The sequence below is a fragment of the Xenopus laevis genome, chromosome 6L (assembly GCF_017654675.1).
Source record: "Xenopus laevis strain J_2021 chromosome 6L, Xenopus_laevis_v10.1, whole genome shotgun sequence".
Taxonomy (NCBI): domain Eukaryota; kingdom Metazoa; phylum Chordata; class Amphibia; order Anura; family Pipidae; genus Xenopus; species Xenopus laevis.
The window spans coordinates 58,380,084-58,393,909 of NC_054381.1; the positions used below are offsets into that span (position 1 = coordinate 58,380,084).

The 13,826-nt window shown below is 35.7% G+C and overlaps 1 protein-coding gene across 4 annotated transcripts in view; it reads right to left on the reverse strand.

Moving 5' to 3' along the window:
- cul1.L (cullin 1 L homeolog) overlaps positions 1–13,826 on the reverse strand; it is a 48,733-nt gene that overhangs the window by 13,301 nt on the left and 21,606 nt on the right. For all 4 annotated transcript variants that reach the window (NM_001096006.1, XM_018266693.2, XM_041565571.1 and 1 more), the window contains 12 exon segments: positions 53–184; positions 707–755; positions 1,810–1,916; positions 2,003–2,110; positions 2,494–2,624; positions 3,053–3,215; positions 3,589–3,752; positions 4,545–4,635; positions 5,658–5,708; positions 6,103–6,270; positions 6,981–7,155; positions 11,587–11,898. In NM_001096006.1, the coding sequence (NP_001089475.1) occupies positions 53–184; positions 707–755; positions 1,810–1,916; positions 2,003–2,110; positions 2,494–2,624; positions 3,053–3,215; positions 3,589–3,752; positions 4,545–4,635; positions 5,658–5,708; positions 6,103–6,270; positions 6,981–7,155; positions 11,587–11,726 (1,479 nt within the window). In that variant the 5' untranslated portion in view covers positions 11,727–11,898.

A 13,826-nucleotide genomic window follows, 5' to 3' on the forward strand; every position in this document is an offset into this window, starting at 1 on the left:
TGTTTTAACAAAAACGTAATTAATGTGAGAACATGTAGCAGGAAGCTCTTACCTTAAGCTTGGATATCATACTTGCTTCTGCATCATCACTGGCGCTGTTTTGATGAACCAAGCGCTTTGCAAGCATCTTTGCATAGAATTTCTGAAACACATCCTTGTCTTCTATGTATTTAAAGACTACCATCTAAAAGGAGAACAATTTCAAAACAGATACCATTTACTTAAGGATACTGAACACTCATTTATATGAAAAATACATTAAACAAAACATTTTACAATATTTGTGTAAGTAGATCTATAATCTGCAGTACTGTACATCTATGTGGAAGAACTAGTACACGTATGGGATCCGCTCTCCAGAAGCCCATTATCCAGAAAGCTCCCAACTACAGGAAAGGCCATCTCTCATAGACTTAATTTTATCCAAAAAAATACAAATGTTTTAAAATTATTTCATTTTTCTTTGTAATAAAACAGTACATTGTACCTGATCCAAACCAAGATATAATTAAGCCTTATTGGAAGCAAAACCAGCCTACTGGGTTTATTTAACATTTAAAGGATTCTCTATACAGTAAGAAATTAGTTTGGGATAATACAGCAAAATAAAAATATACATTAATATAGTGTTCCTCTTTTTACTTCCGATCTGAGGAGGAAGACCAGTAATTCAATACATTTGATAACGTGCACATTTTCTGCTTACCACTTGGTTAAGGGTATCTTCCAACTCTGCTTCCTCTGGGTTCTTGGAACTTAAAATCAAAAGAAGTGTTTATTAGTTTACTTTGCACAAAAGAAATCAAGTTTTAATAGAAATAAAAGTTTCAGTAGATAATAGAGTGGTGGTAGGAAATGTTTTGTGCTTGGAAAGTTAATCCGGTATACAACTAATTTAAAGGAAAACTATACACCCATAACATCTATGCAATATATTGCATAAAACAGCCCATATGTTAAACCCTACTTCATATAAATAAACCATTTTCTAAAAAATATACTTTTCTAGCAGTATGTGCTATTGTGTAATCCTAAATAGAAAATAGTAAACATAATTTCAAGCACCTTTGCAATATACATTTCATGATTTTTAATGGTTTCTGACAGTTCCTTAAGCCTAGCCCCCTGCTGATCTTTCTGACTACTTTGCTGAGCTGGCTGACTGCAGTTACTTGTATCAAAAGCCAACTGTCCTCAGCCTGCATCCTCCAAACCCCACAATTCCCTGCAGACATGATTTCAATAAGGAACAGAACATCACAGTGCAAGGCATTATGGGTTATATAGTTTCTACATGCTGCCTGTAAACTGTGGTGAAGTTGTTACAATTTGTAACATCAGTCTTTTAGTCCCTCCTTCCATGCCAGGATTTCAAATGATGCAGAAAGCGAAGAACTGTTAAATAGCTGGATTTCAGCATAGACAATGGTATTTATTCATGCTTTTTGAAGAAACGGGTAACTGTGATGGGTATTTTAGGGGTTTCTGTGTTATGTGGGCCTCTTTACCACGTTTTGGTTTGGAAGCCAGAGTTCCCCTTTAACAGGCAGTATAAAATCTCAGTTGCAGTGAAGGGTTAAGCTTTTTTTTTTTTTTTTTTTTTTTTTTACTATGACCCCAAATAAGAGGCATTTCTCAGGCCTTACCCAATTTATATATACCAACACAAATACTTTAAAAGGTGTCACACATGCAGAACAAGGAGCCCAGTTAGGACTCACTGGACTTTCAAGTAGTCTTAGAAACTGGCCCCTGGTTCTGACCAATAAGATAATACATAAACTTTTACTTAAGACTAATTCTGCTTACCTCTTCTTCAAGAGAGAGTCACAATACCGGGCAAGTAACTCTGGTGACTTGCTAGAAGACTGAGCCATTTTTGTCACAGCATTGTTATTTATAAACCGACCACAAGCCTAGGATGTACCATAAAGAGTTAAATATTAAAAGAAAAATACCCTGCCATTGTTAGCCAGAGAAATTTAGATGGAACTTTACTTACCTTATCTAGTGCAGCCACAAATCCAGCATCATTGTTGAATGCAGACATGACTAGGGCATTGTATTTCTTGTGGACATCCAAAACAGTCTGTACATACATTTTGGGATCCTGAAAAAAAAAAAAAAAAAAAAAAGATAGGACTTCATACATAAAATTATGGCCAAGAATCTAACAGTATATTTCAGTGAGTTTCTTTTTAACCTAACAGTATAATAAGGTTGTACAAGTAAATTCAAAGTTTACTACAGCAATTTAAAAATAATCTTCAACAAACAAGGAACCTTTTTATCTAAGGTGCCATACAATAACCACTACTGCATTTTCCAGCAAAAATGGACCACGACTGACTTTATAAGACATTTCCTCTTAAATGCTGAAAACACCCTACATGTGCCTTTAGCCTAGGCTCAAAAAGCCATATATGTGCTTTGTTTACTGTTTACAACAGTACAGGCAAATACAGAAATAAAAATACAGGATTAGTGGCTTACATTTTGTGCAGCTTCCCCACATTTTTCTATGGCAGCAAGTCCCTGATTGTGAATATGAGTTTCTAAAAGCTTTTTCAGCTCCCCCAGACCATCCTGGATTCGGGAAACAAGATTGTACATACGGCCCAAGTCTGTAAGGCAAAAGTACATAAGACTTTAAACTAGCTAGATCGGGGTATGAAAGTAACAGAGTAACAGAAAGTAATATTGTTAATTCTTAGCACGGACTTGGAAAGGTGAAATTTAGGCAAATCACAAGGGCCAGTGGGAATCTAAGCATTCTTGAAAGTTTTTGCTTTAGCAATGACAAAGAGTCACATTGGGAAGTTCACATGTTATACATCAGGCTGCCTATCTATTTTGATAAAACAATAGTAAGTCAAGCATTTCTATTGAAACTCTTGTGTGCATGCACCGTTGTATGCTAGGAAACCAACTCTCAGCATTACACAGAAATTAGATGTTGTTTTCCATAATAGCTGGAGGCCTTCATGTTCAATTCAAGTCAATACTTGAAGATGTTAAGTTTGGAGCAGACTGGCCCATCTTCGATATTTACCTTCATTTTTATCAGCATCAAGTAAATTCTGGAATTCAGTGTGGAAAATCTCTAGATGTTTTTCAATTAGGACTTGTTCACATTTCCGCGCCAATTCATCCTGTGTGCTCTCATGTAAGTATACTTGTACTCTGCGCTGCTCCTCCAAAAGCCGAGCTTCTGCCTAAAAATGACAAAAGCATTATCAACATGGCAGCACTCACTATTAAATAAAGGGTAAATGCAGAGTAAGTAAAATCATGAGAATACAAATAAAGCCATCATTGCTCTCTATATATGATAGAATTAAAATTCTTAAAATGTTTGCATGAAAGAAGCATAGTGAATGGTGTAATCGATGAAGAGAGAGCGCTATCTAGCCCTATATAATGTGTGTAGCAGTCGCATTGCCAAGTGACTGCATGACAGCATGTACTTTTAATGTTATTATTTATAATACTTTACATACAAGGTTACACTAAGCCTGCTTGTGTCTCTTTGGAACTAGGTTACCTCATCCAAGTAGGAGAATAGACCATTTTTAAGAGTAGACTTACCTTTTTCATATATTCTGTGACAGGGTTCTGCTGTAAAAACTCTGTGCTCTCTCTTGTATAAAACCGTTCTGTGTCTGCCAAAAACTGGGACTCAAAGGACTCTTTATAAACAGTCAGCGTTGGGCCTTTGGCAAATGCATCATCTTCATTCAAGCCAAGCTCAACTTGAAAGAATAACATATTTTACAGCTTTGTGATTTTTTTTTTGTTTTTTTACATTGGCAACATGATGCATTTTATTGCAAGGATCCTTTAACTTGCAACAACGTGAAGCAAAGTGACTAAGCTTTTCTCCTATCATATTTGGGGACAGAAAATCATGCAGATAAAATCAGATCATTAGCAAATAAATTATTTAAGAGGGTCTCTCAACAGATAATTCTGCTAGCACACACACACACATCACTGTAAAAAGAATTAAAATAATAAATAAATTATTTTCTGAGGGTGGCACTGATCAAGTTTTATTCATAGAAGCTGTTTTGAATGAAAATCAACTTGTGATCTAAGTGTTGGTCCCTGTGGGGGGGAAGAAAGGAACATTGCCTGTACCACCCTGTAATACAGTAGGGTAGGCAATGAGGATACATATACCATGAGGATAACTGGATAGAAGGGACCCCCACCCATATGGGATAAAGGCAAACTAATTTTAAGGGAGGACTAGTGCTACGGTTTATCCTACTTAATGAAGGTTCAAGGGACCAAAACAAATCAATAGGGCACAAATGTTTACAAAAAATCACGTGAACAAAGGAGAAATAATAACATAAGATTTTCATTTATTTAATATATTTCATTATATTTTTCAAACAGTGAAACAGGTCCCCATTGTGCAGAAGAAAACTTCACCGCACTTGCCCAATATCTAATATGCAGATCACTGTATTGTTCTGAGTCACATGTAGAGGTTATTGTAGAATTAGCAAATACATAAAGATTAACACTGCACTTACCATAAGATTGCACTACTCCACTTATAAGCCTGGTGTTTATTGTTTCACCATTTCGCTCCTTTTCAATCAGTTTCAGCACAGCATTTGTTACCTTGTGAAACAGACCAAAAAAAATACACAAAAATATTTTACCTTTAATGACTTAATGCCACTGCCATTTTATGTTACAGGCAGTCCCTGGGTTACGTACAAGATATCATCTGTAGGTTTGTTCTTATGTTGAAACATATACATTTACTTATTAGATGCAACTTAGATGCAACTTAGACATGTCTGTTATAACAGTATTTATTTTTACCTTTCTGTGCCCCGCAGTAGACAACACACCATAGACGGCTTATTAAAGCTAAATGCTAATAAGAGTCAAGCAAAACATAGTATGTTACTGTAATAATGTAACAGCCTCTGTTTGTTATTGTGAGTTGTATGTAAGTCGGGTGTATATAACTCGAAGACTCCCTGTATATGTAAATGCAGGTGAAGTTGTGATGCAAAGAAATATGTGGCAGGTTGAAAAAAAAAAAAAAAGTCTACAATCTTGAATGTGCAGAATTAACAATGACTACACATATTACTAGTGAAGATGTTTCTGCTGAAGAGAATGAACACCTCAGTTGCCCTTGGCATAGAAAACTGTGAATGCTCCACACAAAGTCAGGGCTTTGGAGGCCAACATCTGAATTATATTTTGTAATTCAGGTTTCTGAACATAGCAGCCTAAAGTATTATATAATTGCATCACTGCTTTCCTTGTGTATTGCTTACTATTTGCTGTGGTGAATGGTAAAAAAAAAAAAAAAAAAACAGCAAAAAACTAACAAACCAGTTATATTTGAGAGGGGAAGGAATGGGAAATAGCAAACGCTTTGCCTTTCTACCATGCTATATTTTCAGGATCAATAACACAGTGGGGCTCATTTATAAACACTGGGCAAATTGGCTCCTGAGCAGTAACCCATGGCAACCAGATGATTACTTTCAGTGTTTAACCTGCAGCTGACCCCAGTGTCTCTATGTTGAACAACAGCTACATGAATAACATTTTCACACAAACATCACAAATAACATTCATAAACAATAAGTATGACTGTATAACAAGGTGTGGAGCTTTACCTGCTTATTTAATGGCTTAAACAGACAATCCCTCCATGTCACCAAGGCCAGCTAGAAGGAAGGAACAAAAAAACAAAGACCTGTCAAGGAAACTTTCAGCAAGTTAAATAAGATGCTCTATAACACACAAAAGCCATGAATATCTTGTAAATTATATCCTTATAAACAGTGAGTTCTGATGTCATTTCTGTCACATGACTCACTGAAACTTGGGTATTATAATAAATAAAGTACCCCCAGTTGCAAAATATAAGGATATTAGAAGTTACCTCGGAGTTTCATGACCTGTATAAAAGCCTTTGGCCTCGTGCTTTTATTTGGTCATGAAACTCCTCGGTAACTTATAATAACCTTATAATTTACAAGAGGGGGTACTTTATTCACTATATTATCAAGCAAACTATTTAAGAGATTTTGTTATTAAAGCAAATAGTATCTAACTTACAGAATATATTTCATATATTCCTTTGCGACCTTCATCACACTCACGGCGAACCCAGTGCCGGTTGAGGTATGCACAGATTCCATTCAGCACTTTACTTGAAAATCTGTAATCTTCCCATTGCTGTGTGTAAAACTTCAGTACGCTCTCATCCATTAAATCTTCTCCATCCTGAGGAGAACATATTCATAAAGCATATCCCAAAACCATTTCAATGGCCTTCTATACAGTAAAAATTCCATATGAAAATATTAAAAACAAGTGTAGGTTATTTTCTCTTATTATCACTGCAAAAAGCTTTAGCAATAGGTTTTGATGCACAAGACCTGTCTAGTAGATAAAGAAGACCACTGAAACAAAACAATATACTTTGATGCTTAGAATACAGGTGGTGGCAGATCAGCAGCTGCAGCAAAACTGAACTGTTAACTACTAGTAACCTGCAGCTGGTAGCTAGGTCATCCCCAGTGCGCTACAGCATTTAATTTAAACTGACAGTTGCACAGTAGTAGTGCCACTGGCAAACTGAATAATGTGTTTCACTTAGACTGTAAGCTCTACAGGGCAAGGACCTCCTTCCCACTATTTCTCTAACCACATAGCACTTAAGCTCTTTGTCCTGATATGATTTGTGTGTATATTTATTATGTGATTTGTCTACCCCGTCTTCTTATACTTGTGTATATATATATATATATATATATATATATATATATATATATATATATATATATATATATATATATATATATATATATATATATATATATTGTACTTTTATACACTGTACAGCACTGCGGCTCCTTAACAGCGCTTTACAAATAAAGTTATACATACGTACATATTGCTTTCCTTCACAGATAATAAAATCAACAACTTACCTTTAGGAGATTTGTCAAGTAATTCTTCAGGAACTCCTTTAGCCTTTTGTACAGCTCCAGACCAACGAACTGGGCACCTCCAGGAGTCTGGCCTTTTTTAGATTTTGATGGTGGTACTCCAGCCCCCCGTGCTTGGTTAGACTGGTGCACACTGGTGCAATAGTTATAAACATGTCTCAAAGGGTATATTAAGGAACACACAAAAGGGGCAAACCTGATAGCATAAAACATTCATAAATTAAAAAAAGCATAAAACACAGAAAAGAGAAGAAGTCCACCTTTACAAACACCTTACAATAATAGACACAAGATTTTTGGTCTTCTTGGATTTCTTCCCCTTCTCTAAATATTTGTTTTGGTGCCAACAAAAAGCTGATAACACACACAAGGAGATTTTCAGTTAGGCATAGAGCCTCTAATATTACTCCATTTCACCAGAATCTATCACTTGAACACTTTTGGGGTAAAAAACACTATTACTCGCTCATTTAGGCGCACCCATACCAGGTGGAGATTTCTGACACTTTTTAGCTAGATAAAACAACCCCATATATCATCCACATTCTGAAAGCTGCAAAACAAAATAAAAAATAACACAAAATTTTAAAAACCACAAAGAATAAAACATGGAGACCACTATAAAAACTCTCAGAACGGTCTACATTATCCTCAAAGCTCCTTTTAAGGTGTATCTTCCCTTTAAATGTAGTTAAGGGGAGAATATAATAAAATATTGCAGATTTATCAAAATGTGAAATTAGAATGCATCGCAGAAAAACTTGTCCATGTTTTATTCATTCCTATGGGATTTTTAGAAACATATTTATCAATGGAGTTCACCATTTGATAAATATGCTTTTAAAAATCCCATAAGAATGAATAGAAAGTGAGTGAGTTTTTCTATGGTGAGTTCTAATCTCACACTTTGTTAAATCAGCCCCTAAGGGTACATAAAATTTAATTTAGGATTTCACATTTAAATAGCTGTATTCAGTCAGCATCACATAATTACACCTGCACTTGTTCTGTGCACTTGCTATGTGTGCAAAAAGAATAAATTATTTAGCGTGCCCCCGTAATGATGCTGAGAATTATGGGATACAAAAACTGCACTGTAGGTAAAAAAAAAATGGCATCCAAAATTGCATCTGTAGAACAACCCTTACAGTTCTCAAGGCACATTTGGAATCAGAGTGCAATTTCATTATATTTAGAATGGCCGTAAACCTAAATAATAAATATATATCTATCTATATATCTATCTATATATATCTATATATCTATCTATATATCTATATATCTCTCTCTATATCTATATATCTATATATCTCTCTCTATATCTCTATATATCTCTATATATCTCTCTATATATATATATATATATCTCTCTCTCTCTATACATCTCTCTATATATATATATATCTCTCTCTATCTATATCTCTATCTCTATCTATATATATTTATTATCATTTCAGTTATGAGACTGTAGATGTATTTTGCACCTAGGAAATTCTCCTACATAAAACTTTAAAAGAAAAATTGGATTTTGCTCTATTTTAAAGGAGAAAAGGCGTAACAAGTTAGAAAGATGAGGAGTTCCTTTTAGGTCAAAACAACATGCTGCCAAAAACATGCCTCCTGATCTTTACACAACAGGAGAGCTATTTACAAGGAGAAAGACTGCAGCAGACAATTTCCAGTATAAATGACAATATGCAGGGGACACTTTCCAAATCTGCTCACATCTTACTTGAGCTGTAGTGCAAATCCATTAATATCATACAAACAGTGATATTTATGTCTGTGCAGCTGCTCAGGGTAGAAATATTTAACATCTTCTATGAATAATACATGGATGGCAGCCAGATAAAAAGATGTACAGCTTGTTTTTAAGTACATAGTCTGTGCACTGGTTAAAGGATTCTCAAATGATATACTTTACCCAATAGCACAAAAAGATTGTTCATAAATACAAAAAAAAAACAGCCTTACAATCAGGGCTTGATAAATCCAAGCAATAAGACACATTACACAGGACCTTGAACCAGGATTTGGTTCGGGTTCAGCCTTTTTAAGCAGGATTTGGCCGAAACGAATCTGAATTTGCATATGCAAATTAGGGGTGGGGAGGGAAATTGTGACTTTTTGTCTTAAAATAAGGAAGTAAAAAATGTGTTGCATATGCAAATTAGGAGTCGGATTCCGCCGAATCTTTTGTGAAGGATTCGGGGGTTCGGCCGAATCCAAAATAGTGGATTCGGTGCATCCCTAAATGTTAGGCACCCCCACATGAATTTATTTACTTACCTGAAACCCGGGCCGTTGTTCCTATCAGCAGAAAACTGCACCGGCTCGGGGTTATTCCAGCGAGCACCACAGAGCGATTCTCTTCCGGCTTCTTCTTTATTCTGGCGGCTGCGCATGAGAATTAGAGTGAAAAGCTGAACTTTAACTAAAAAGTCAGCTATTTCATTCAACTGCACATGCGTCTGCCCCGTGAAATTTGAAGAAGGAAGAAGCCCGAAGAGGATCACTCTCTGGTGCTTGGTGGAATAACTACGGGCCGGTGCAGTTTTCTGCCAATAGGAACACCGGCCCGGGGTTTCAGGTAAGTAAATACATTCAATTGGGGGTGCCTAACATTTGGCACCCCCAATTGTGAAATGACTTTCCTTCCCCTTTAAGGCGTTTATAAATTGTAAATGTAATGAATCTGTAACAGCAGCGCCCCCTGCTGCTCAGTTCTTAAGACAGTACATTAATGCAGAATATTTTACAAAGGAAACGGCGTCCTATATTTTAATGTAACTGTGGCTAAATAGGCTGATGCTTTCCTAGAATTGTAACCTGCTATGGGGCTAGGTGCAGCCTGTACAAAGGCTTATTCTCCATGTTGGGGCTTGAACCAAAAAAGTTCAGTAACCACTGATATTAAACCATCTTTGCATTGCATGGAAGTGAGCGTTATATATATTAGGAATACTTGGATACATATGATATCATTTTAAAGATATTTATGATAATGTAATACATTGCAAATAAATTATAAAAATGTACGGTTAACTATACTTAAAAAATACCCTATAGAATTCTTTTAACACATAAACACATATGTAAACTTTGTTTCTGGAAACATATACATAAACAAAAATGCAAGGAAAGGCCTATTACAAAGAGCACTCCATTCTCTCTCAATCCAAAAATGTTGGGACATTATGAAATAGAAATACAGAATATAATGATTTGCAAATCATGTAAACCTTATACTTATTTGCAAATAGTTTGAAATGTTTAAATTGAGAAATGTTATTGTTTCATGAAAGAATATATGCTTTATTTTTAAAAATGAGATGCCAGCAACATGTTGGATCAGGGGTTTGTTTCACCTGCTTGTCTCCCACTGTGTTGCATCACCCGTTCTTAACACTGGGGAGAACAACTGCTACAATTTTGGAAGGGAAACATTGTCCCATTCTGGCCTGATATAGGGTTTAGGTATCCTTTCTCATATTTTTCGTTTCATAATGCACTTAATATTTTCAATAGGTGTCAGGCTGGACTGTAGGCAGGCCAGCACAGGGCTTTTACTATGGAGCCATTGGCAAGAGCTTCCCAGAAAAATACATCATCTTGACGGCAGCATATGTTGTAAAATCTATATGTATTGTAGATTGTTCAGTATTAATGGTGCCTTTCCAGATGTGCAAGCTTCCCAAGGCATGTGAACTAATTTACCCGCATACCATCACAGATGTAGGTTTTTGAACTGTGCCCTCACACAGATAGTCTCTTCTCGAGTCCAGAGAAGGTGGTGGTGCTTCTGGATCTTGTTTATACATGGTTTCTTCTTTGCATAGTAGGGTTTTAACTTGCATTTGTGGATGCAGTGGTCAACTGTACTAACAGACAATGGTTTTTGAAAGTATTCCTTATTATTGCGTCTGTTTTTATTGCAGTGCTATCAAAGGGCCGAAAGAACAATGCCATATCAATATTGACATTCAGCCTGGTCCCTTGCTCACAGATATAACTTGGGACTCTCTGAAGATGAAATACCAAAATTCTTTGCAATTTTACACTGACAAACGCTATTCTTCAATTTCTGCAATATTTGCCCTTGCAGTGTGGTGTACCTCTTTACTTCTGAGAGCTCCAGCCTCTCTGGGATGCTCTACTTAGTATTACACAACTTTGCTGGCACATATAGATATACGGTTTAAATGATTTGCAAATCTCCCCATTCTTTTCTAATTACGTTTTACACCAGTGTCAACTGTTTTGGAAATGGACTGTATATAACAGCAAGCACAAAATAGTTCGCTCTAATGAAAATATATAGTACTGTCAGTAGACAGGCTTTGCATTTTTTTTAAATTGTAGTTTAATAATTTTAAATTGTAAGTTTAATTTTGTGTTCCCCAACCACCTAGCCCATTAAAAAGCATATTAACCTCAATCACCTAAAACTACATTTTTAACAAAAATTATTAGTCACCAAGAAAAAAAAATTACTGCCAATAATATTCATATTTTGCAGTAGCTTATCAATCAATTATGCCTTTTGCAGAAGGTAAGGCACATGTAATAGGAGTTACATTAAGGATACGTATAGAGTTCCATATATCTTGACTTTGCCATGCTCTGTCTTGTATAAACTTGTTGGATCCCGGCCCGCAGGTCATCCCATATTTGGTCCAAGCCAATCTGTTTCAGTCCATGTGGATTTTGACTCCTGTTTGAAGACATCTTTGTCCTCTCTGTGTGTTTTTTCCACTCTAAGAAATGTCTTTCAGTGCCACAACTTCCTTTAACGACTTACTTAAACCTCCATAAGATGATAAAATGCTGGAGCTTTCCAAATCTCATGTGAATTGATGCTGTTGGGCAATGTAGATCCTATCAGTTAAAATGCCTAAAACTGAAAAGATAAATATGCATTAAAGGTGCTGTATTTATAATTAACAGTTTTATAAAAATACATTTAACATTTTTAGTCATGGTTGGACAAAAGTAAAAGGTAATTGTTCTGCTATGCATAGACGTCTCTTCTGTCAGGTTATGATTTTATTTTTTATAAATCTTCTGCTGTTTTACTTTGATTTGCACCATGTTAACATCTATGCTCTCAAATACCTTTCATGCTAAAAGGACAATGACTCAATGGCTTTTGGAGGTAATGAGGATTAAAAAAAAGGCAATAGCTGGGACAAGACAGACAAAATCAACAAAGTAAGCAGTATATTTACATAAGTAAGAAGAGAGGCAATAAAAAAATATCTAAAAGGACAAGGAAACCAGCAGGCAAAATAAGGTTTTTACACTAATAAGAGTTCAATGTACATACTGCTAGACATGGATAAAGAAACCTCACCCAAAGCATTAAAGTTGATCAGCTACAAGGGAAACCCAGACCAACTGTTGATCAGGTTCACCATGTATAAAGGGTGATAATCTTACAACAAATTTCATGGAGCACATTTATAAGCCATCTCACCAAATGCAATTGAAGCAGTATAATCGGGTTATCCATGAATAATTTGTGAACTGAAATAGTTAGTAGAAGAGTATTTAGGACACTCAAAAACTAGATCACACGATTACTTCCTATTAAGGATTGCACATTATGAAGATATAAGGGAAAAAATGCAGCAGTTAATACAAGAACAAGTCTCCTTTTACACAACAGTTGAAGTCACACAGGGAAATATGAACCAATGACCTAAGAATACTAAAATCTATTATTTACTATGTTAACTGCAGTCCCTGACCATACACCTTCACAACACAAACAATATCCACCTCTTCACATCCCTATTTAAGCGTGTACTGTTCCACTCTGCAAATTGTTAGTGTACTACCTTTAAAACCCATTACTAGGTTATACTTCAACTTAAGAACCAGTAAAATCAAAGTAAAAATTTTTGTACATTTAAAATTTGTATATGCTGATCCTACAATGAACAATTATTTTGTATAAAATGTCCTATTTTATATTAGAACGTTCTCTAGATGGATATATATGGTATTTGACCTGCATTTACCTCTGAGGGCTCTGCTGCTCCAAACTTGCATTTTTCTGCAGGATGAGAGAAGAAGATCAGCTCCCATAACCAGCTCCTTCTATCTGCACCAAGAGGCATATTTATTATGCTGTGTAACAAAAATGGCGGGATAAAACTCCACACATGGTCAGACTTCACTGTGTAAAAAAACGGCATTTTATTTTTAGACGTTTTTACTTAGGGGCCGATTCATCAATAGTCGAATATCGAGGGTTAATTAACCCTCGATATTCGACTGGGAACTAAAATCGTTCGACTTCGAATATCGAAGTCGAACGATTTAGCGCTAATCCTGCGTTCGATCGATCGAAGGATTTTTCGTTCGATCGAACGATTAAATCCTTCGAATCGAACGATTCGAAGGATTTTAATCCAACGATCGAAGGAAAATCCTTCGATCAAAAAAAGGTTAGCAAGCCTATGGGGACCTTCCCCATAGGCTAACATTGACTTCAGTAGCTTTTAGCTGCCGAAGTAGGGGGTCGAAGTTTTTTTTAAAGGGAAAGTACTTCGACTATCGAATGGTCGAATAGTCGAACGATTTTTACTTCGAATCGTTCGATTTCGTTCGAATTCGAACCCAAAAAATACTTCGAAATTCGAATTTTTTTCATTCGAATCCTTCACTCGAGCTTAGTGAATCGGCCCCTTAGTGACTTCTGCCGGAAGCAATGTATAATAACAGTGGCAAATATGGCATTCACATGATGTAACATTACACCCACTACGCAATATTTTACACAGCTTCTTTCAACATTTTTTGGGCAAATTTAATTTTACACTG